We start from the raw sequence: 24128 nt of genomic DNA, 5'->3' as shown, positions 1-24128 counted from the left end.
CAAGCAAACAAGCAAACAAACAAACTTTTTAATGTAAACATTGAGAACCCTCTTTCTGCACAAAACTTTGGCATAATCTGTTGGACCTCCTATAAGCTGTGGTTTTAATGGTGCTCACATTCAAAAGTCATGAACAGTTCTTTCTGTCTTTTACAGATGATTCTCTTCTACCTTCAAAGCCACATGAGCTGGACTCTTGCCTGCTCACTTACCAAAGTCAGTTTTCCTCTGCTGTCCGAGATGTCTTAACTGGACGACCAACAATAGCAGAATATCCTAATTTCCTGAGGGGCTTTCAGTTTCATGACAAATATTTGAAAAATGTTCATTTTTCTTCATGGAAAGGCACAGTATTAAATTTACATTGTGATTTATCTTGGCGTCACAAAGTGTTGTTGGCATAATATTTAACTAGCATGTAGCTAGCCAGTTCCACACTTGTGAATGGTGATATTTTCTTTCCACATTTCACAAAGAATAATGTAGCTTAGTGTTAAAGGATCTAGTAATTTGTTGAAGTTCTGCTTCACAAGGCCTAACGGAAGGACCGTTTCAATCTGAACCTGACTACTTGCTCCATCAAAGACATTTTGGAAATGGAATGGCAATATATATACAGTATATTAAATGAAAAATGACTTGAGCATCTTTTGCTGCTTCTGTTTAGATGATATAGTACTTTACTTGCATACTGCATGTTGTATTCATGGGAATATTTGTAGGGAATGATTTTAAAAGTCAAGTTCGCCACTATGATGGTGCAACACAAAAAGATAGATGCATCTCCCAGACTACTGTAGTAGCTGCTATTTTTAATTTTGGGTTTGGTACTTTGACAACAATAACAACAACAACCCATGTACTTTACATTTCTCTTCAATATAGGACACAGATGCTTATGCCATCATCATAATATTTGAAAACAATATCTACGTGTCTATTTTCTACAAAACCCTTCTCCAATTTTTCAGGATTAAAAATACTTCTGCTGCTTAATTCTCTTTCACTTGAAAAATGGGATTTAAAAAGTTTCAAAATAAATAATTGAAATTCAAACACTAGATTTAATTTACAAATAGTATATTAATATTATAAGATGAAATAGAAGTGCAATTTACTGATATCAGTAAAAATATTTAGTTATCTTCCAAGTAAGTTAATATATAAGAACCTTTGCAATACAGAAGTACATAAATCATTCTGTACCATTTTTGGGAAGGGCTGCTTAAAATCTTGGAGAACCTCTGCTGGTTGATATCCATATCATCAACGGATGGATCAATTACATGATTCACTAATGCACCATTTCCTGTATTCACACATGCAAAATTCCATTGGGCTGGCAGATAATTATGTTTGCTGAATTGTATTTGACTTAGTCAGGACACAATTTTCTGATCAGATCATAGTTGTAATTCTATACAATTTGCATTGTCATCCTTTGGTCTCGAAAGACCATAGTATCATGCTCTGGACTCCCCAGAGCATGAAGCCTGGATAGGTTAGTATGGAGGATAGATACAGGGTGTGTTCCAAAAGTAATGCAATTGAATTTCCTGCACCGCTCCTATTGGTCGGAGTGGGACTGAAGCACTTGGAGTAGGTGCGAGGGACACTAAGCTTTGCCGCAAAACCAGTCTCAGTGCTCTCCAAGCTGTGGAAGTGGCAGGACATCAGTTATTGTAAACCACTGCATGCTGACCGTGCCACGAAAAAAATGGAATGAAAATTTCAAGTGAACTTTTGCAACATATAGAAATTGAACCTGATTGTTTGGACAACGTCATCACTGGTGATGAAACCTGGGCTTTTGAATACGACCTAGAAACAAAACGCCAAAGCTCTGAGTGGCACACTGACCAGTCCCCCGAGCCCAAAAAGGCAAGAATGAGCAAATCAAAAGTGAAAACAATGCTTATTGTCTTTTTTGACTGTAAAGGAGTTTGTTCTGCCTACTACGTGGATGTGCTGGACAGACTCGAAAAAGGGTCATCAGGACGAAAAAAGACATCTCCGTTACCTGGCAACTCCATTGTGGCAACACGCCTTGCCACAATGCGTTACAAGTATACAAGTTCCTGGCCAAACACCAGGTGCCAATGCTGCCCCACTCCCCCTAGTCCTGATGTCACCCCAGCAGACTTCTTTTTGTTTCCTCAGATTAAGGCAGTCCTGAAAGGAACCCGTTTTTCATCCATAGAAGAGATCCAATCAGCCGTGATGAAGACCTTGTGAAAAGTCCCCGAAGACGCCTTCCAGGGCATTTACTGGTCATTGCAGAGTCGCTGGAAAAAATGTGTAGAGGCCTAAGGACAGTACTTTGAAGAATTTTCAGTGTTTGTGCAAATCTGTTCAATAAATTACTTTTTTAAAAAATTGCATTACTTTTGGAACGCACCCTGTATTACCCAAACAGCAGATCCCTCCTCTCCACATCTCTGAAATTATCCCATGGAATGGCAAAGGCCAATGCAATTGGTTCCAGCTACATCACAGGAGGTATCAGAATGTGGCTGTACACAGTCACTATCTGCTTCCGGGACTTTGGCTCCAGATTTTTCCTCCTGAAGCCTTTTCCAATGATGACCACAAAGCAGTGGATGTTTGCAGTCAGAGTTTCCCTTCTCCTAGTAGTTGACCAGGGCATCTTCTGTGTCTTGCTGTGCTCTTAGCATACCACATCGCTTGTAGAGATTGTCTTCATGACCATTGACCTATTCTAGGTTTCATCCGCTCAGTCTGCTGGAATCTGTTTTCACATGTTTGGGATAGACAAGTCCCTATCTTGCCAAAGGTCAATGACCCAGCAACTACTCTCAGCCTGGTTTAGCCAGCCTGTCAAAGCTGTTGCCCGTGGTGTGGCTGCTGTGCATGCTACAGCTACTAGGTGGGAGCTGAGTGACAGGTTGGGACCAAAGGTGAACAAGCTGCCCTAAAAGAGCTGCTGTAAAAGGACACAACATGTTCCTATGCCAGAGGTACGACCCCTCCCTGAGCACCCCATCTACCCTAATTCTTTAGAATAAAACAGAAATAAAATATAGTCATTTGCCACTTAGAATTTAATCTAAGTATAGTCAATCTATAGACCCTTGCTCAAATAGTAACTAATACTATAGATGCTGTTATGTACTTCAAGGCCTATACAGGATTCAAGGCCTATACAGGATTATAACTGATTCTAGCCCACCTTTTTGAGGTACCTGCTTTAATCAAGCTCCATTTGCTTTAATAACAACACACTATGATCTATTAGTAAACAAATGAACAAAATAACTGATGGATATTGTTGTGGTCCTCTTCCAAAGATGCCACTTTTTAAGGAACGAAGTTGTTTAAAATTACAGGACTTGGGAACTACAAAAGAAAGCTAGTAAATAGGAAATTTGGAAGCTAGGAGAGGGAATATTTCAAATATCTATTTCATACAGGCACTTTCTAGAACAAATGTAGACAACGTGGAGGCTTAGAAGCATATGATAGTCATATTTATTTATTTATTTCATTTATTAGATTTGTATGCCGCCCTTCTCCGTAGACTTGGAGCAGCTCACAACAGAAACAATACAAATCTGACACTTAAAAACACTTAAAAACCTTAATATAAAAGACAATCATGCATCTCATACATACCATACACAAAGCGGGAACGCCCCAGGGGGATCAATTCCCCCATGCCTGATGACAGAGGTGGGTTTTGAGAAGTTTACGAAAGGCAAGGAGGGTGGGGGCAATCCTAATCTCCAGGGGGAGTTGATTCCAGAGGGTCGGGGCCACCACAGAGAAGGCTCTTCCCCTGGGTCCCGCCAGATAACATTGTTTCATCGACGGGACCCAGAGAAGGCCAACTCTGTGGGACCTAACCGGTCGATGGGATTCATGCGGCAGAAGGAGGTCCCGGATGTCCCTGATAAACATTTAAGCTTCTAAAGTATGTACATACAAAAGTATGTTCCTGATAAACATTTAAGCTTCTAAAATTTGGGCTGCATCCTCAAAATTTTTTGCCTTTCTGCAATGTTAAATATAAAAAGAGGAAAATGTTATTTAAAACATAGCTGGAAAATAACTGTACTTACTATACTATAATGAATTTTAAGGTATAAGTATAAACAAAATGAAGTTGTTGTCTAACCCCTCCTTACTTTTTAATATATTTTAGCACTCCTTGAATATTAAATGCAGCCAATGGTCCAAGAGAATATTGACTGGCAATCTCTGCTTTTCAGATTCTGTGCTGGACTGTCAACCTAACCTGCTGATGGAAACAGCAGAGCAACCTTTGTCTCTGGTGGATACTGGGTTTTTCATCAATACAAGCTACCCACCTCTTTTAAAGCCAGAAAGAAGAGTGGATGTTATACTCCATTTAAATTATAGTGGAGGAGCACAGACTTTTGTAAGAGACTATCCTTCCTTTATTTTTTTTTTATTTTTTTTGCATTTCAGGCAACTCTGAACTCCGTGATATTTTAAGAGCGCCTTAATTTCAGAAGAGATATATTCGCCTATTTTGTACTAACAAATTAGCATGTATGTTTTTTAAAAGTCAAAGTTTCACATTGCTTTGGAGTTTTGTTTATTTGGGAAAAGAGTAATTATTTTAATGAAGAATGTGGCTAGCCCAGAGTATGCTAATTCTAAATAGGATAGGGGTCTTTTTCCTGGAGAACTTGTAGCAGAAATTTTGAGTAGTTTGGAGAATCAGCAAATAACACCTCTGGCTGACCCCAGAGTGGTGTGGGAATGGAGATTTTTCAATATCCTTCCCCCAGGAGTGGGGAGGGAATGGGGATTTTGCAGTATCCTTCCTCTGCCATGCCCACCAAGCCATAACACATCCACCAAGCCACACCATGCCCACCAAGCTACACCCACAGGACTGGTAGTAAAAAAAAAGGATTTTGCCACTGCTTTACAGTATTCTAGATTGTAAGCAGTCTATTATAATTCATCATCTGCTTTTCTTCTCTTACTATATTGTAACTATAGCAGTTTTCTATCTGTTAAATATGGACTAGATATATCAATTCCTACAAATAGTACAAATATCGCAGGTGCATATATTTGAAAATGTTGAGAAATCTTCAATAAGGATGTTCCAGAAAGTTATGATTTTACCATTTGGGGTTTTTTATGTTGCACAGACAGATCCTGGGATATTATTTCCAAGTTTCTAAATATTTATGTAATTTTTTTGGTCCTGAGTGAGCCGGAATGCTAAATTGTGCTCGCCGCCGCAGCTTGTAAATTTTTGCGGAACCAGCGTGATTTTGCTGCTACACCTGTGGAGATAGCAAAATCGCGCACGGAGCCACAGGTAAAACCTCGCCGAAATACGGGTGCAATTTTGCTACCTCCACAGGTGCAGCAGCAAAATCGCACTGGTCCTGCGAGAACTTGCGAGCCGTGGCGGCAAGTGCAATTTGGCATTCTGGCTCGTAGCCCATCGCTGTCCAGAGTTCACATATAGGATTTGTAGTTTATACTTTATTATGATTAACAATCCACTTTAAAATATTAACTCATATGAAGCTGAATACTCAGAGATACAGTATATGACTGTGATAGTGAACCTATGGCATGTGTGCCACAGGTGGCACATTGAGCCATATCTAAAGGCACATGAGGCATTGTCCTATGTCAACTACAGCGCTCATTTTTGGCCTTCCATAGGGTGGGAGGCATTTTCCTTCTCCCCAGGCTTCAGGAAAGCCTCTGGAGCCTGTGGATGATCCAACGGGCCTATGGGAAGTTCATTTCAGAACTTCCGTTAGGCCCATTGGACCACTTTTTCACCATCCACAGGCTCTGGAGGCCCAACGGGCCTACGGGAAGTTCATTTCAGAACTTCCGTTAGGCCCATTGGACCTCTTTTACACCATCCACAGGCTCTGGAAGCCAATGGGCCTACGAGAAGTTCATTTCAGAACTTCCATTAGGCCATTGGGCCTGTTTTTCACCAGCCACAGGCTCTGGAGGTTTTTCTAAAGCTTGAGGAGGGTGAAAAATGCCCCAACGGGCCTATCGGAAGTCCAGGGAAGAAACTGTAGAGTCAGGCAATGTATTCCAGGCTTTGACCACTCTTTTTCTGAAGTCATTTTTTTTGCAATCACGTCTGGAGTGTTTAACATTAAGTTTGTATCTATTGTATCTATTGTATTTTTGCAGTTGAAGCTGAAGTAGCAATTGACAGATAGGACATTGTAGCAGATAATTTTGTATGTTACACTTATATCAGATCAAAGGCAGTGAAGTTCTAAATTTTCTAGGCCTAATACCTGGTGGCTTACGATATTCTGTTGTGAACAGAGGAGTGTAGTTCTCTTCCCATGAAATGTATGTATGCAGCACCAGATGTTTGAATGCTCTGTTTATTTATATTTGTTGGTTCATACTTAGTTTTTCTTAATACTTGATTTTGACACTTTTTGACAATATATTAAACATAGAATCTGGACCAGTTTTCAAAATACGCCTCTGAGCTGGGAGTTCCATTCCCCAAGACAGAGATCAGCGAGGAAGACAAAAACAACCTGAAGGAGTGTTATGTTTTTGAAGACACAGAAAATGCAGCTGCTCCTTTAGTGCTATTTTTCCCCCTGACTAATGATACTTTCAGATCATTTGAAGCACCTGGTAAGTTCTGAAAGAATATTTGCTTCCCAGCATGGAATAATAAGGTAGTTATTATCCTCCTAAGACAATTCAAATCTATCCACTGTACTTAAATACTTCTTTAATTTATTACACATATTGTGATGACTATATCCAAAAGATTAATTGACCATGTATCACCTGCATTTAAGCAGAGTAATAAAATAATTGTTTTTGGCTTCATTGGCTTCATTATGTAGCCAATCTTCCAATTAATAATGTATATACATTTAAAGCCCTGGCATTGGATCAGAGTACCTCCGGAACCGCCTGCTACCGCACGAATCACAGCGACCGATAAGGTCCCACAGAGTTGGCCTTCTCCGAGTCCCGTCAACAAAACAATGTTGTTTGGTGGGCCCCAAGGGAAGAGCCTTCTCTGGGGCGGCCCCGGCCCTCTGTAATCAACTCCCCCTGGAGATTAGAATTGCCCCCACCCTCCCTGTCTTTCGTAAACTACTCAAGACTCACTTATACCGCCAGGCATGGGGGAGTTGAGACACCTTTCCCCCAGGCTCTTTTATATTTTGTTTTATGTTTGGTATGAATCTGTTGTTTGGTTTTTTAAATAATGATAGGGTTTTATATGTTTTTTAATATTACATTTGTTCTACTATAATATTATTTTTTATCATTGTTGTTAGCCGCCCCGAGTCTTCGGAGAAGGGCAGCATACAAATCTAATAAATTATTATTATTGTTGTTGTTATTATTATTATTATTATTATTATTATTATTATTATTATTATATAATGGTAGACAATATGACTTCGTGTATCATGCTAAATCATGCTTTGTTTTATCTCTCGTTTTGCTCAACAAGCTAAGTCATCATGCTAAGTCATAAGTTGTGCTTGGTAAATGATAATACTCAGATATCGTTCTAAATTTAGCATGATTCTAAATTTAAATTGCAAATCAAGCAAGTCTTTTTCATCCCCCACTTTTTGTTCTCAATTTTCACTGATTAATGTGATGACAAAGGAAAACACTTGAAATTGAAGGAGGTACTACAAAATGCCATATTGATAAAGCAAAATAGTTTGCATTACCAGGAGATATCAATTCAAGCATTTCCATGGATGCTTGAAGTTTGTTATCTTAAATGTTAGCATTGTTGAGTTGAACACAATTCACACACACTTACTTTTATCATTTCAAGGTGTCACATTTTGCTCAGATTATAGCATTTATGTCCAAAAGTCTAATGTGACTGTTTTTGCTACTGAAGACCAAAGCAAATATCCCTTATCCTTTAGACATTGAGTAGACTATTTATTTTATACATGATACATACACAACCTTAACCATAACCATCTAAGCAATAAATGTGACACCTCTTGGTAACTTCCTTCTTCCTCTTTCATTAAAAGATCTGCAAAAGAGTTCCATTTTCAAAAATTGTGGGGGAGGATATCATTAATATTTCTGAAGATACAAAGCTGTTCTGTGTATAGGAAATATACACTTTCCTCCTTGTATTACTCCTAGGTATCTTCAGCATCACCACCCTCCTCCTTGTATTACTCTTAGATATCTTCAGCATCACCTGGCTAAATATACTGGAAGAATTGGTTCTACTTGTACTCCTTCAAATACCCAAGTGTCATGGAATTTTCTGGGAACAGGAACAGTGGCTACAAAATATTGCAAGGCCTGAATATCTTATCAATCAAAGGGATAGCAATATTTCCTCAACATAAAAGGCAGTTGGGTCAAAGGGATCAAAGAGACCTGTCTTAATGTTTTTCCTGATAATTAGGTTGTTAAACAAGATAATTATTGTTTCCTAGATTCTATTACCTAACTTCTTTGCTTTAAATAAATCTGACCAATGAATTTCTATGAGAAATTAGTGTTATTGGTTGTGCATTACATGCTTAACAGAGGAGACTAGGTTCCATCTATGGTCATTGTAGAGAAGTTTTGTTGCGATTCTGTAGTTTTGTACTTTTACAGATAATTAATTTATAGGGATCCCAGTATGATATTTATAGAAGATAATTAAATAATAGGTAGTGTTTAAATAAGGTTGATGGTACTAAATCTGTCAGAGTCAAGTGACTGATTTAACTGGATCTTCACAATCATCTCCTAGATCAACCTTCCCTGAGCAGGAATAAAATTGAAATCCAACAATCTGAAAGGTACTAGATTGGAAACGCCTATTTTAAACCTATGTTTATTGATGGAAGTGTTGCTTTTTTGTATTTTAATTTTAGGCGTGCAACGTTCGTCTACAAATATGGAAGAGGGCAATGTGGATGTCTCCGGCTTCTTTTCACCATTTGGTACAAGGGAGGTGAGCTTCTCAGAGGACAATTTTGACAAACTGGTGAAATTAACAGAATACAACATCCTCAACAATGAAAACAAGATCATTGAAGCCTTTCATGCTGCTGTGCAGAGGAAAAAATATCAGAAGAATCAGAAGTAATAGATATCAGTAATACAAGCTTTGGAGCTAAACACAGTTCCAAGATATCAACCCCTATTAACTTAGGAGTATATAAAGTGTCCAATACATGTTAATGTGTTAATGGTTGTAACTGGTAGACTTCTAAATAAAATGCATTTTATTTTTTAAAAAATAGCTTCTGATTTAATTATTTAGCTGAAATTGAAGGTCATGCTGCCTTTTTAGTTGCATAGATTTGACACTTCCTTTCTGTTTTTAACCAATGTTCTTTTCTTGGGTGTTCTTGGCCCACTCACTTTCTCTCAATCCAAGAAGGAGGCAATGACAAACCACTTCTGAAAAACCTTGCTAAGTAAACTGATGGACTTGTCCAGGCAGTCTCTGAAAATCAGCCACGATTGAACTGAAAAAATTAAATACTACATCATTAAAAAAAAACACCACAGAATTAACAACCATCTATAACATAAAATAACAAGTAGAAGATGGTATAGTGCATAAGTGTCACTGGAATTTGTGCTGGAAAAGCTCAGCTTTTAACAATCTTCAAAATGATATCAAGTATGATTCCAGTCTGATCTCCACAAAGAGATCATTCTACAGTTAGGGGCTGCCACTGAGAAGGCTGCCTTCTGACTTCAACTCTTCTCGCCTCCTAGAAGGGTGGGACCAGAAGATTTCTCCCTCAAAGGTCTGGTGGGTCAGGCTGATTCAGGCTAGAGAAAGTGGTCCTGCAGATGTCCAGGTAACAAGAATAAAGGGTGGGAAGTCAAGATAACCAGCTAAATTGAAGGTGAACCTATTCTCCTGGTGCCACCTTGATGAATGCCAAATGATGGTATACATCTCCACAACTAGTAGCGAGGACAAGAAAACCATGTGCATGGTAACTGCGAATGCAGGAATATTAATATTAAAGATTTCTGGCCAGGGGCATTGTGCCTTGTGTTTTTATTTTATTAGGAAAAGATATATAGAAATATCTCTCCCTGAGACCCCATCTTCCAAAGCTAAAAGGACATATTATCCAGGAAGCAAGACAACAAAGATGATGTTAAGCTATTCAACACCACTGATGATGCTTCTATCTTTGAAAAAGACCTGGAGCAGTCAAGGGCTCCTCCCCCCGTGGGAACGGCACAACCTACAGATTTTGGGTGAAAATCACGGGTTTTTGCTTCTGCACAAACACGGAAGCAAAAATAGCAGCAAAAATAGCCGAAATCTCGCTTGTGCTGATGAGATTTTGTTGATTTTTTGCCATTTTTTGCTACTGCACATGCACGGAAGCAAAAATATCGGTGAAAATAGCTGAAATCTTGCGGAATTTGGCTTGCTACACATGGACAGAAGCCAAATCTCACACAGGGTGCACACATGCATGTGTCAGGACCGCACACGCCTGTGCCAGCCCCCGAGGATCGTCCAGTAGCAAGGTAAGTGGCTGTCCGCCACTGACCTCTACCATGTATCACAATGATTTGGTTACTGGCAACTTCAAATCTCAAGCAACAAATCCTCTGTCTTATACATTGGCAAGAATCAGAACACAAAATACAAACTTGGAGCACACAACCTTGTAGACGAATCTCACTCTGTTAAGGATCTTGGAGTACTCATATCTAATGACCTAAGTGCCAGAGCCCATTGCCAAAAAGGCAATAAGAGTTGTTAACCTAATCTTGCGTAGTTTCTTCTCTGGCAATATTAAACTGCTAACCAGAGCATACAAAACATTTACCAGACCAATCCTTGAATACAACTCACCCATCTGGAACCTACACTGCATATCAGACATTAATACAATTGAGAGAGTCCAGAAATATTTCACAAGAAGTGTCCTCCACTCCTCCGCTCGCAACAGAATACCTTACTCCACCAGACTTGAAATTTTGGGCTTAGAAAACCTAAGCTACGTCATCTTCAATCTGATCTAAATGTAGTTCATAAAATCATCTACCACAATGTTCTACTGGTCAATGAATATTTCAGCTTCAACTGCAACAACACACAAGCACAAAGTAGGTTCAAGCAATGTAAACGGCTCGAAACGTGACTGCAGAAAATACGACTTCAGCAACAGAGTGATCAATGCCTGGAATGCACTACCTGACTCTCTGGTTTCTTCCCCAAATCCCCAAAAACTTTAACCTTAGACTGTCTACAGTTGACCTCACTCCATTCCTAAGAGGTCTGTAAGGGGTGTACATAAGCACACCACCATGCCTACTGTCCCTGTCCTACTGTCCTATTGTCCAAATATATCTATACCTACTTGCTTTTGTTTATGTTTATACCATACCTATTATCCTGTAACATTTGACAAATAAATAAATTAAATAAATAAATTTTATTGTTTGTTTTGAAAAGCAACACGAGGCTCCCGATTCTGATCAGATATAAGTAACTATGCTGTCACCTAGTGATTGGAGTATGTAATGACATTATCCACCAAGATATTTTCATCCCTCTGGCATTTTTCATACAACTAGTTTGGCAGGTTTTTCAAACATTCCCAAACTTTTTAAAAAAAAGGTACAAACACAAGAGAAAGTGAAGACGTTTTCCTACTATTATTCCACCTTCAGCTCTGTGAAAAAGTAATCCTCTATTTACAGTCTGAGGAAAAATAAAAACAACAGCAACAAGATAACCCAAACTTTGCTGCAATCTTTTTTAATTTTCAGAAGGCTGCTTGTATCCTTCACCCGTATTCTTTGTTTTAACCAAAACTTTGACTTTCTTTTAGCTACAGGGAAACAAGCCTTTCATGTCTTTGATTCTAGTTCCCTCAATTGGTATGGGCAAGAATGTGACATACTTATTGATTGATTGATTGATTGATTGATTGTTAGAGTTGAAAGGGACCATTGCAGGTCATCAAATCCAACCCCCTGCCTGATACACATCATTAGAATTCTTTGCCTGGATATCATCACCCTCTTTTTATTGTAACTATCTTCCACCTGAATTTGAGTATATGAAATGAAAAGGATCATCTTGTACATTGTTTTTCTGTTCAGTCTCTAAGTTGTGTCCCCATGGATCACAGCAGATCAGGCTGCCTGTCTTCCACTATCTCCTGGAATCCACCTAAGCTCACACCCACTGCATCGATGATAATATCTACCTTCTTTTGCTCTCACCTTCTCCTTTTGCCTTCAATTTTTCCCAACATCATGGACTTTTTCCAAAGATGCTTTATATGAGTTTCCACAAATGTCTGTTTGATGAAGCTTCTGATCGCTACGTAGCCTTCCCGTGTAGTCCTGTTTCTGCTGCACTTTTGAGCTTTATTTGCATTGTTGTTGAATTAAATAAAGTGGGAAGAAACACGAGGCAGGAGAGAAGGTGAAATAACATGCAATCTCTATGGTATGAAAAGTAATATGGCATGCTCATATTTCTCCAACACTCGGTGGACTGCATTGGTTGCTGATCGGTTTCCGGACACAAGTCAAAGTTTTGGTAATGACCTATAAAGCCCTACATGGCATCAGGCTAGATTGCTTGCGGGAGCTCCTTCTGCCGTATGAGTCCCAGCGACCGATTAGATCCCACAAAGACAGCCTTCTCCAGGTCCCGTCAGCCAGACAATGTCACTTGGTGGGGCCTAGGGGAAGAGCCTTTATTTATTTTATTTATTTATTTTGTCCAATACAAATTGAAAGTTAAAGAGAATAAAAATGTGTAGTAGTAAATATCAGGGAAGGGATAGAAGAAGAGATATGAGAATAGAATACATCAATGAAGAGTAGAGGAAAGGATATATGAATGGGAGAAAAGATATATAAAATATAGGAGAGACAATTGGATAGGGGACGGAAGGCACCCTAGTGCACTTACGCTCGCCCCCTGGAGATTCACACTGCCTCCACCCTCCTTGCCTTCTGTAAGAATCTTAAGACTCACCTATGACACCAGGCTTGGGGCAATTAGGTCTCAGCCCTCCGGCCAATGAAATGTGATATATGTTGTATGATTGAACTGGTATGATTGTTTTTAAATATTGGAATTTTAGATTGTAATTTTAAATTTAATTAGATTTGCTGTTGTACGATATTGTTATATTATATGCTGTTAGCCGCCCCATGTCCTCGGAGAAGGACAGCATACAAATCTAACAAACAAAAACCAACCAACCAACCAACCAACCAACCAACCAACCAACCAACCAACCAACCAGTTTCTAGAATTCTATTTCCCGAGGTCTTGAAAACTAGAGGAATCAAGGGAAGTCAAATAAAGAAAGCTATTGTGCACTATTGTGACCCAAGCTCTGTCCCCTTTGTAGTTTACTGTGTCCTTGAGAAGGATGGAAAGTTGCGACATGATGGTATTGTTTATTTATATATTTATTTATTGGCTTTCTATGCCACCCCTCTTCGAGGACTCGGGGTGGCTTACCACATATAAAAAGTGTAATACAATAAAACTAAATCCACTTAAATTAAAATTACATAACTATCTACAGATAAAATCCCTAGTTATATTAAAATCAATTTCATGCATTCATACAGCAACCATACAATCATTTGTTGGTCAGGGGCTAAGGTCTAATTGACCCAAGCCTGGTGACATAAATGAGTCTTAAGACTCTTATGAAAGGTGAGGAGGTTGGGGGCAGTATGAATGCCCGCGGGGGGCTATGATGCTGCTTTAATCATTTTGAGGAAGCATGGAACCCTTTGGTCACCTCTGAGCTAATATTGATTTTTGGCAGCATATGTAAATTCTAAAATGGCTATGTCAGGGGTGAAATTCTCCCAGTTCGCTTGTGCCCATTGGTCAGCGGAAAGCTGGTTGCGAAGGGAGCGTGAGGCTCCACCATCCCCAGACACTGTGCAAAGCATTCTGTGCAAGCATAGAGGGTAAAAGAACCCAAATGTCCGCGGAGAGGGGCGGCATACAAATCTAAATAATAAAGAAATAAATGGCAGCATCCCGATAGGTGGGCGGAGCCTCGCACTGCCTTTTCAACCGGCTCTTCAACGACAGATTGGCACAAGTGAACCTGGAGCATTTCACCCCTGGTCTAAGTTACTTATTAATGTGTTACCCAACCTGATCTTTACCCAATACAACCAATGCTTATTAGAAATTATGGTGAAGTATGGTGAAGCATAGCCCATAAAATCATATGCTACAATGTCCTTCCTGTCAACGACTACTTCAGCTTCAACCACAACAACACACAACCACATAACAGATACAAACGTAATGTAAACTGCTCCAAACTTGACTGCAGGAAATACGATTTTAGTAACCGAGTAGTTGATGCATGGAACTCACTACCGGACTCTGTAGTATCATCTCCTAACCCCCAAAACTTTACCCTTAGACTATCCACTGTTGACCTCTCCCAATTCCTAAGAGGTCAGTAAGGGGCGTGCATAAGTGTACCAATGTGCCTTCCGTCCCCTGTCCTAATGTTTCTTCTATTTTTTACTAGTATCATGCATATGAATATTATTATATCTAATATTTCTTCTTATATTTTCTTCTTCTTACTAGTATCATGTATATGAATATTATTATATCTTTACATACCTCCTATATGTACTTGACAAAACAAACAAACAAACAAACAAATATCCGGACCAAGATATCTGCAAGACCGCCTTCTACCACACGAATCCCAGCGGCCGGTTAGGTCCCATAGAGTTGGCCTTCTCTGGGTCCCATCGACTAAACAATGTTGTCTGGCGGGACCCAGGGGAAGAGCCTTCTCTGTGGCGGCCCTGACCCTCTGGAACCAGCTCCCCTCAGAGATCAGGACTGCCCCCACTCTCCTTGCCTTTTGTAAACTCCTTAAAACCCACCTCTGCTGTCAGGCATGGGGGAACTGAGACATCCCCCCTTGCCTATGTAGCTGTATGTATGATAAGTTTGTGTGTATGCTTTTTTTATATACTGGGGTTTTTAGGCTTTTTAATGTAAAATTGTTATTTTAAACTTTAATATTAGATTTGTTACTGTATATTGTTTTTATCACTGCTGTGAGCCGCCCCGAGTCTTCGGAGAAGGGCAGCATACAAATCTAATTAATAATAATAATAATAATAATAATAATAATAATAATAATAATAATAATAAATAAAAGTAATATACAATGTAAGAGTGTATCGACACAAGGATGGAGAGTAGAGATGTCCATCCTGTGCTTGAACTGACCTCATGAAGAACCAATTGGCTCTCCTCTTCTAGCAGGCTATCTGCTTCCACCGTCTTCTGAAGTTAGCTGGGATGGGTTTTGCCTTCTCTGTATTATCTTGATTTTTCTGCTTTTTTATTATCATATTTTCTGCAATTGGTTTGTATAGTTAGGAACACATTCAAATAAAGATGCATGTGTTTAAAAAATTTTTTTAGCCTTTTTAAGGTTAACTAATTCAACAGTAAGAGGTCACAACTTCCTTCCTTAATAATGTTGTTAATGCCATTATGATCATCATTGCTTTTGTCATCAGTTTTATTTATGTTGTACTTTTCTGACCAGTGTTAGTGAAGCTGCAAATGGTTGTCTGGTATGCTGCTTCATTGCTCGTAGCATAATAGTTTAATGAAAGCGATTGCTTCACTTTTATGAGAATTAAGTGAGGCGGAGCTGTGAGCCAGATTGTAAAATACCTGTTCATCAACTCCTGAACTTAAAGAGCACACATTTGTTTTATCCATCGCTGTCTGCTGGAAAACTGTTGCGGGAATCTGTCAGACAAGGGACACAATGGGATTATTTCTAAGTAAACAACAACAGGTAAGTTGCTCGAGAAAACCATTTGAACTCAAGTGTGTCACTAGCTCTTTAGGAGATGTAATGAAACTATTATACATCATACAGTAATGATAATTCAATGCAGATTTTTTTTGACATCTTCAGTTTTATGGAATATTGATTTTTTTTAGCAGTTGACATATATATGTTGTGTGTGTGTATATATGTATATATATTTATGCACCTGGGTGTATTGAAGGTTGTAAGAATGTTCATACTCAGTTAATTAAGATACTGATTGGCTGAAAGCAAAGGAAGCTTTAAAATCCTTGGGATACTGGTGCTGTCTTAATTTGTCAACTAGAAAGTAGATTATTTACCTGGGCTGAAATATTGACATGGCTCTCATCTGTGGCCAACTGTAGTCTATGGTTCCTCCTATGATTCCACTATCATGGTAGAGGGGATATTCTGTTGATACTAATAACCAGCTGGTCCATGCCGGTGAGTCTATGTTTGCTGAAACAAATTCAGATTTTCAAGCTTATTTATTTTTCAGAGCTGAAACATATCTTTAAAGTGGGATGGGTAGATGAGTATACTTTGCATTGTACAGGAAAACATCAAAAATGGGAGTTTTGTATGGATATATCAGCAGTTACACACAGACATTTTACAAATATGTTTCAGCATTCATAATCGTCTTTTTAAAAATGGTACATTTGCTGAAATTCACTGGCAAAAGAAGGTCTCGGAATTGGTATGTTCAACAAGCTTCTGATCATTCTTTTTTTTTTAAATGCAAGCTAGGCAATTATTTTTATTCCTGATGTGCAAAACTAATATTTTTAGCATTATGAAACAAAATAATTACAAGTAATGACCTGGGATTGAAGTTTCAGAGGTATATCATTTACCCTGATTTAATTAGTTTATTTTTCTCTGTGTCTCCCGTCTTCATATAAAACTGTCTTTCTGTAGCCTTAGCATAAAAGTCTATAATATGCCATTCCCCAATCTTATAAGTGCTTAATGTGCATAAAATGCAATTTTCAGAGAATCCAAGATTTATCCATAAATATTTCTGTCAAATTCAGAATACTAGCAAAATCTTTCAGCCCAAACTGAAAAGATGTAGAAGAGGCATTTGCGAGTGCTTTTTGCTTCATGCTAGTTTAGATATAATTCAGAGCAATCTGAACAATAATAGGAAAATAATTAAATAATGAATTACTACCATACAGAAAAATGGCTTTGGTAAACTGATTTAATCATGGGGTAGGGGGATATATTTGACTGTTCAATTTTACTGTTTAGGTAGCTTATCAAGGACTTTGAATGGCAAAAACTCTATTGGGTCCACATTGGTGGCCTAGGTAAATCACTGTATTTATATATCCTGAATTTTAGCCCATTGGCAGATAGCAAAGTTGAAACGTTTCTTCAAATGTAAAGTTACACCAATGCGATGGATGTATGAAAGTTCAGTTTTTCTAGCTCATCACATGATTCTTGACAAATGTATATTTTATTTTATGTACGTTGAGAGCATATGCACCAAGACAAATTCCTTGTGTGTCCAATCACACTTGGCCAATAAAAATTCTATTCTATTCTATTCTATTCTATCTTCACATTAACAGTAAAATAAGAGGTTACATATGGCTTTAGTGATAGGGTTTTCAAAATTTAATAGTGCCTCCAACTATAAGTAATCACAGTAAACATATCTCATGGAATGTTTGGAGTTTTGACAAAGTGATGATCAAGAAAGAAGCTGAATGTTTATAAGCTATTTGAAGGTAGATGGGAAACATAGAAAAATAGAAGGTTGACGGCAGAAAAAGACCTCATGGTCCAGCTAGTCTGCCCTTCTACTATTTCCTGTATTTAATCTTAGGGTGGATATATGTTTATCCCAGGCATGTTTAAATTCAGTTACTGTGGATTTACCAACCACGTCTGCTGGAAGTTTGTTCTAAGGATCTACTACTCTTTCAGTAAAATAATATTTTCTCATGTTGCTTTTGATCTTTCCCCAACTAACACCAGATTGTGTCCCCTTGTTCTTGTATTCACTTTCCTATTAAAAACACTTCCCTCCTGAACCCTATTTAACCCTTTAACATATTTAAATGTTTCGATCATGTCCCCCCTTTTCCTTCTGTCCTCCACACTATACAGATTGAGTCTATTAAGTCTTTCCTGATACGTTTTATGCTTAAGACCTTCCACCATTCTTGTAGCCCGTCTTTGGACCTGTTCAATTTTGTCAATATCTTTTTATAGGCGAGGTCTCCAGAACTGAACACAGTATTCCAAATGTGGTCTCACCAGTGCTCTATATAGCGGGATCACAATCTCCCTCTTCCTGCTTGTTATACCTCTAGCTATGCAGCCAAGCATCCTACTTGCTTTTCTACCACCCGACCACACTGCTCACCCATTTTGAGACTGTCAGAAATCACTACCCCTAAATCCTTCTCTTCTGAAGTTTTTGCTAACACGGAACTGCCAATACAATACTCAGATTGAGGATTCTTTTTCCCCAAGTGCATTATTTTACATGACAGTACTGGGAAACATTACAGTATTGGTACATTGGTACAATCTTTCTGTCAGGAAACACCCAGACAGCCAGTGGGGGAGTTCTCAAATAGGGAATTAGCCTTGAATCCTTGCACAGCAACAAGGAACCCAAAACTGATCCTCTGTAATCTCTATAGAGCCATATCTACCTTGTTCCCATGGGAAGAGTGACAGTCTGGAGAGATTCCCTTACTGTCAGAATATAATAATTAGCTTGAAGCCCACAGGTGTGGATCTGGTTCCTTGTGCCTGACACATAACTAGGCAAGGACAGGCTACAGACAGGAAACACAATCAGATAAGTCAAGTCTACTTTATTGTAAATTACATTGATAGAAATTTGCAAGTTTGAATGTAGAATTTTCCCACTGTGTCTTTTGCAGCATAAGAAACCAAGGAGGGTCCCTTCTAAGTATCATTTTTCCACTCACTGTCCAGCTGTGGACTGTTTCTTATCTGACTATTCAGTAGGCAGCATCTCTTCATCCCATCTTTTGCACATACATTACATCGGGTTACCTAACAGAATTGGTCCTATCATGAGACAGAGTGAGGTGGCTGATGCTGGAAGGTAGAAGCAAGGCATTAGGAGGAATGACCACCATAGGTTCCAAGCACAGCGTGCATCTTTCAGATGCAGAGGAACCCACTACTCATTCTATTATTGGAATAAATTGGAAATAAAAAATTAACTGCCATGCCAATTGAAAATTGCACACTAAACTTCCTGAATTGGGGAAAAAAAAGGCATCTCTGAATGGAGACTTCAATAATGCTAGGTTAAAGCAATGCCTGTTTATAAGATCAAAGCTTTCCAAAGCCTTGTAATTTTTAGTCTTATTGACTAACCTATCCCAGCAAACAGGGAATGTTAGTACTTTTGGCCATCCTGATGATGCATCTAGTCCAGGGTTCTGCTAAATCATTCCTGTGACTACATGCTAATAATGTTAAGATTACAAGTAAAGGGGTGAGTACAAGTGCACTAGAGTGCCTTCTGTCCCCTGTCCTATTGCTCTCCTATATCTCCTATTCCTTTCTTCTATTCCTATATCTCTTCTTCTCTTCTTTCATTGATATGCTCTATTACTATATCTTCTTTTCTATTCTTTCATAGATATATTTTACTATGAGTATTTCCTCTATAACCTTCATCATGTATTTTACCATGTGTGTGTGTGTGTATGTGTGTATGTATATATATATATATATATATATATATATATATATATATATATATATATATATATATATATATATATATATGACGGTCTTGGTATATTCGGGTTTCTTCCCGTGTAGGATTTGGAAATTTCTGGCGACGTTTCGACGAGGTCCCACTCGTCATCTTCAGGCTGGTGTTTCTGTCCTTGTTCTAAGGTGAACACCCAAAATGTGTTACCTCCCGCCTACCAGACATCTGGAAACCAGCCCTCAAACGTAACCCAGCCATAAAAACTGAAACTAGACTCGGAACACACATTGCAAAACAATCAAGTAGCCTGCAAGCTCCAACTACTCAGGATATCACGCCTAATCCACAACCATTAACTAATCAGCATACCTCAGCTACATCAACGACCCCAGGTGTTACCCCACTGACTCACCAGGAAGCTTCTACACAGCAGGCAATTGCTGAGCCATCAAACCACACCCAGCCACCAGTATTTATAGAAGGAAGGCAGCTCAGGTCTCGCAGTGTTCGCCTTAGAACAAGGACAGAAACACCAGCCTGAAGATGACGAGTGGGACCTCATCGAAACGTCGCCAGAAATTTCCAAATCCTACACGGGAAGAAACCCGAATATACCAAGACCATCATATATATATATACCCACTAAAACTCTCATTGTGTATTGGACAAAATAAATAAATAAATTAATGAATTAATTAATAAATTAATAAATAAATAAATAAAAAAGTAGTAATTTCTAAGACCACATAGGTGGAAGGATACAAGGAAGTACTGAAAGCTACTATTTATTTCCTTTCTTAGTGCAACAACCCATGCTGCACCACCATCAGTAACCCAATTGGGTCTCTACAATTTAAAGAAGTAACAAAAAGAAACTTAACAAGGGTGACAAATGTCTTTGCAGTTTTATGATAATGCTCCATTATCTGGGCTGGGAGACATATTATTGTACTGCAGTAGCAGCAGAGTTGATGGCGACAAGTATCTATGCCAGAGATCTTCAAACTTGGCAACTTTAAGACTTGTGGACTTCAGTTCCCAGAATTCTCCAGCCAGCTATGCTGAGTTGAAGTCCACAAGTCTTAAAGCTGCTAGGTTTGGGGACCCCTGATCTATGCAGTTTTGAATGGTTGAGAACTATTAGGGCTACAAGATTTGGTATAATTCTATCCATATAATATGTAGTTTTGTACTAATATGTAGTGGAATATATAGTACTGTTGTGAATCAAAGCAAAATTCAATGTCAGCACTTCTTCAGGGATTCTGAAGAAACAGAATGTTCTCAGAGGAAAAATGAACATTCTCTCATGCCCTCCTCCCCCCAAAAGGATATTTCTTGAAATACTTGCATTGTGGTTGCAGATTCGTTTCATCCTGGATGGGATCTCAGAATTTCACTGGTAACATTGTCTGAATGGTAACATTCACTGGTAACATTGCCTTGCAAACCAGTGTTGAAATTTACTTATCTTCCCTATTGGTTCAGGAGCACGTGATTTACATGTGTGCTCTCGTTTTGCTTGCACACGCATACCACCGTCGCACATGCTTTTTCACCCTCTAGCATGTGCTGAATGCTTTGCACATGCACAGAGGCTTAAAAAACGAAAATGGTGATGTGCGGGTTGGTAGGCGGACACTGCTGGTTCTCCAAACCATCGGCGACCGCTGCTACCAGTATGCCTGAACCGGGCCCAACCAGTAGCATTTCATCCTTTGTGCAAACTGATACATTAATTCACCAGTATTAGCACGAGGCAATGTGGTGCCTGAGGTTCCAGAATACACACAGGTTTCTCCCTGCCTGGTTTTACCTGATTTCCAGATTCTTTTAATTAAAGAGCAGACTAATGGGGAGCTGTCAGCCACATCTATTTTTCCAAGACTGCATTTTTCAAACTCCAAGTAAGTAACAAAAGGTGATGGCTACAATTCAGTGGTTCATTTGGAAAAGTGTTAATCACTCTGGAAGAAAAGATAGATATGATCAAGAGGGAAATCCTCAGCAGTTTGGGCATTTTTAAACTGTCCATGACCCCTAAGGGGGTCATTTCAGAAAGAAGCAAGTACTCTATGGCAGAGAACTCACAATTGACCAAAGTTGATTACCTGATGTAATATATGTCCAAATTTAAAATATGCTGACAAGTTAAAAATAATAGAATAGAATGGAATGGAATAGAATAGAATAGAATGGAATGGAAGGGAAGAGAAGAGAAGAGAAGAGAAGAAATTTTTTTTATTGGCCAAGTGTGATTGCATACACATGGAATTTTTCTTGGTGCACATGCTCTCAATGTATATAAAAGAAAAGATAAATTAGTTGAAAATCTTGTCAAGAAAAGATAACAATTGTTCACTAAATGCTCAGGCAACATGACAAAATAGGTTTGTCCTGCCTTTGTAAGTCTTCTCTTTCAGGGCAACAGTCCTTGTCTTGAAGAACAAAGTATGGATTGTCTTGGGGGTGGGAAAATCTAATTTTATTTTTGCCTTTTTCTTAAGGATATATAAACTCTTCTATCAACTCTCTGAGGGAGATTGGTGGTTAAGAAGTTTGATATCTCTCCCCTCCCTCCCTCTCTCCTATACTTCTATCTTTCTTTCTCTCTATCTCCAATATCATCACCATGTGCCCATGTCCATGTCTATGACTATCTATAAATAAATGAAATAATAATTTCATTTTTCTATTTATTTTCGTTCTATAGACGGAACCAGCTCCTTGTAGTCTCCTCACGGTAAAGATCATAAAAATCAAGAACCTCCGGAAAGCAGATCTATGTGAGTTCCTCAGCTTACTTTTTGGTTAGAATCATAAGGAAGAAAAAGATCACAGGGAAGCTGAAATAATAGAGTATAAGATAAACCAGCAGTCTTTTTCAGTGCTAAATGTACATGATTAGGCCAGTGGTTATTTCAACTTTTGGAAACCTCATATGAAAATTATGTATGCAAATGTTGAAAACAGATGAGATTAGTACCAGTATGACATGTCATGAGATATTGTAAGTTCACGATTTTTCACGATTTATCTATGTTTATTATTAAAAATGGATAGCAAAGATTTATGAAGTATTTATTTTTACAATATTTATTGTGTATCCCAATAGATTCTGGTTTACACAATAAAGTTAGAAACAAATACTTTAAATACATATCTAAATAAGAGAAACCGTAAAGAGTAAAACTACTAGAAGTTCATAAACACCATTGACTTAACACGTAACATCTGAAGGATGAGTAAACAAATGTTAACTGATAATAAACGTAATATTAACTTGACACCATCTATTTCATGTCCTCATTACACACATTGCTTTACAATGTCTGATGCAAGTATGTATAGTTTATGTAACTATATAATTCCACATATTATTTGTTTAACAACTTTCTGTAGATGCATATTGTAGGCAACATATTCCCACCAATATGTAAATTTTCATTTTTCATTAAATGGTAAAGGTCAAAGTAGGTTTTTTTATGCTTCACTGTTTAATAAAATTTGGGGGAAATGGACAATAGATCTACCTTAAGATTCATAATGAAAGGTGTTGGATAATTTCCTCCAAAACTTTTAACCAAAAATAATAATTTAATAATACAGTCAACTAAAGCACTAATACAGTATGTACACAGAATGAATTAGAAGAAAAATGTATGCAATAAATGCCCAGTTTATTTTGCTAAATCATTTAGTAAACAAACAACAATATCTTAAATTTTGTTTTAAATATATTGTGGAGGTACACGACATCAAGCATCTGTGGGTGCCATGCTACTAATTCTTCACGAGATATGCAGAACCAATGTAGCACACATGCTACTTATAAGTGAATTCTAAAGCCATAAATGCCTTAAGCAAATAACACTTAGTAGCTTTTTTCCCATTTATTCTTAGCTTAATCTAAGGATAAGTCATGCTGGTCATACTGACAGAATCTAGTAGCTATTAACTCCTAACATTAGATTGTAATGGCCAATTATATTAAGCCTCTCGCAACCTCAAAACTGTGACTGAATAAAATTGGCTGACTGTGGAAAATTAAAAACTAAAAAATTAACAGGTGACTGCTGCGGCAAAGATAAATTGCTAAAGCTATTCCATAAACAACAACTGCCTAAATATTCTGAATCTTCTACCTTACTTTTCAGTCCCTTGGAGAGCATGGGACAAAGACAAAAAAAATAAATAAAAAAAATAGAGGGACGGATAATTCTCCCAAATCTATCTGTGGTAATGTCTATTCCAATCCCACTACTGCAAACATTATTTTTCCCCTTCAAAATTCCTCCAACTTCCCAAGAAAGGACAAGAAATGGTCTAATCCAGGAAGCTTGTGGTATCTGGGAAGCTCTCAGAAATGTTTGACTGAGGCACATGTGATTAACACATTATGAAAGCCTCACTGGGTTGTCATGTCATGTGCATAAAATTATTATCTCCTACTGATGGTATAGTGGTATTTCTTTACGTTCTTAATTAAACAAGCAAACAAATTTACTGTTGTAAACACCTTACAGTATACGCCTGGAACATAATTTTGGGAC

The 24128-nt window shown here is 38.2% G+C and overlaps 2 protein-coding genes across 8 annotated transcripts in view; both read left to right on the top strand.

Annotated features, from left to right (window-relative positions):
- The window catches only part of PLA2G4E (phospholipase A2 group IVE), a 60754-nt gene extending 51506 nt beyond the window's left edge, over positions 1-9248 (top strand). For all 7 annotated transcript variants that reach the window (XM_070757524.1, XM_070757497.1, XM_070757545.1 and 4 more), the window contains 4 exons: positions 157-345; positions 4230-4399; positions 6453-6639; positions 8880-9248. In XM_070757524.1, coding sequence (XP_070613625.1) covers positions 157-345; positions 4230-4399; positions 6453-6639; positions 8880-9094 — 761 coding nt within the window. In that variant the 3' untranslated portion in view covers positions 9095-9248. The remainder of the gene's footprint in view (positions 1-156; positions 346-4229; positions 4400-6452; positions 6640-8879) is intronic.
- A 6478-nt stretch (positions 9249-15726) lies between these two features.
- LOC139170391 (cytosolic phospholipase A2 epsilon-like) overlaps positions 15727-24128 on the top strand; it is a 58072-nt gene continuing 49670 nt past the window's right edge. Inside the window, exons 1-2 of the mRNA XM_070757567.1 lie at positions 15727-15833; positions 22289-22361. Coding sequence (XP_070613668.1) covers positions 15804-15833; positions 22289-22361 — 103 coding nt within the window. The 5' untranslated portion in view covers positions 15727-15803. The remainder of the gene's footprint in view (positions 15834-22288; positions 22362-24128) is intronic.

Source organism: Erythrolamprus reginae, chromosome 1, assembly GCF_031021105.1.
Source record: "Erythrolamprus reginae isolate rEryReg1 chromosome 1, rEryReg1.hap1, whole genome shotgun sequence".
Taxonomy (NCBI): domain Eukaryota; kingdom Metazoa; phylum Chordata; class Lepidosauria; order Squamata; family Dipsadidae; genus Erythrolamprus; species Erythrolamprus reginae.
This window is presented reverse-complemented; position numbering and strand designations above follow the sequence as displayed.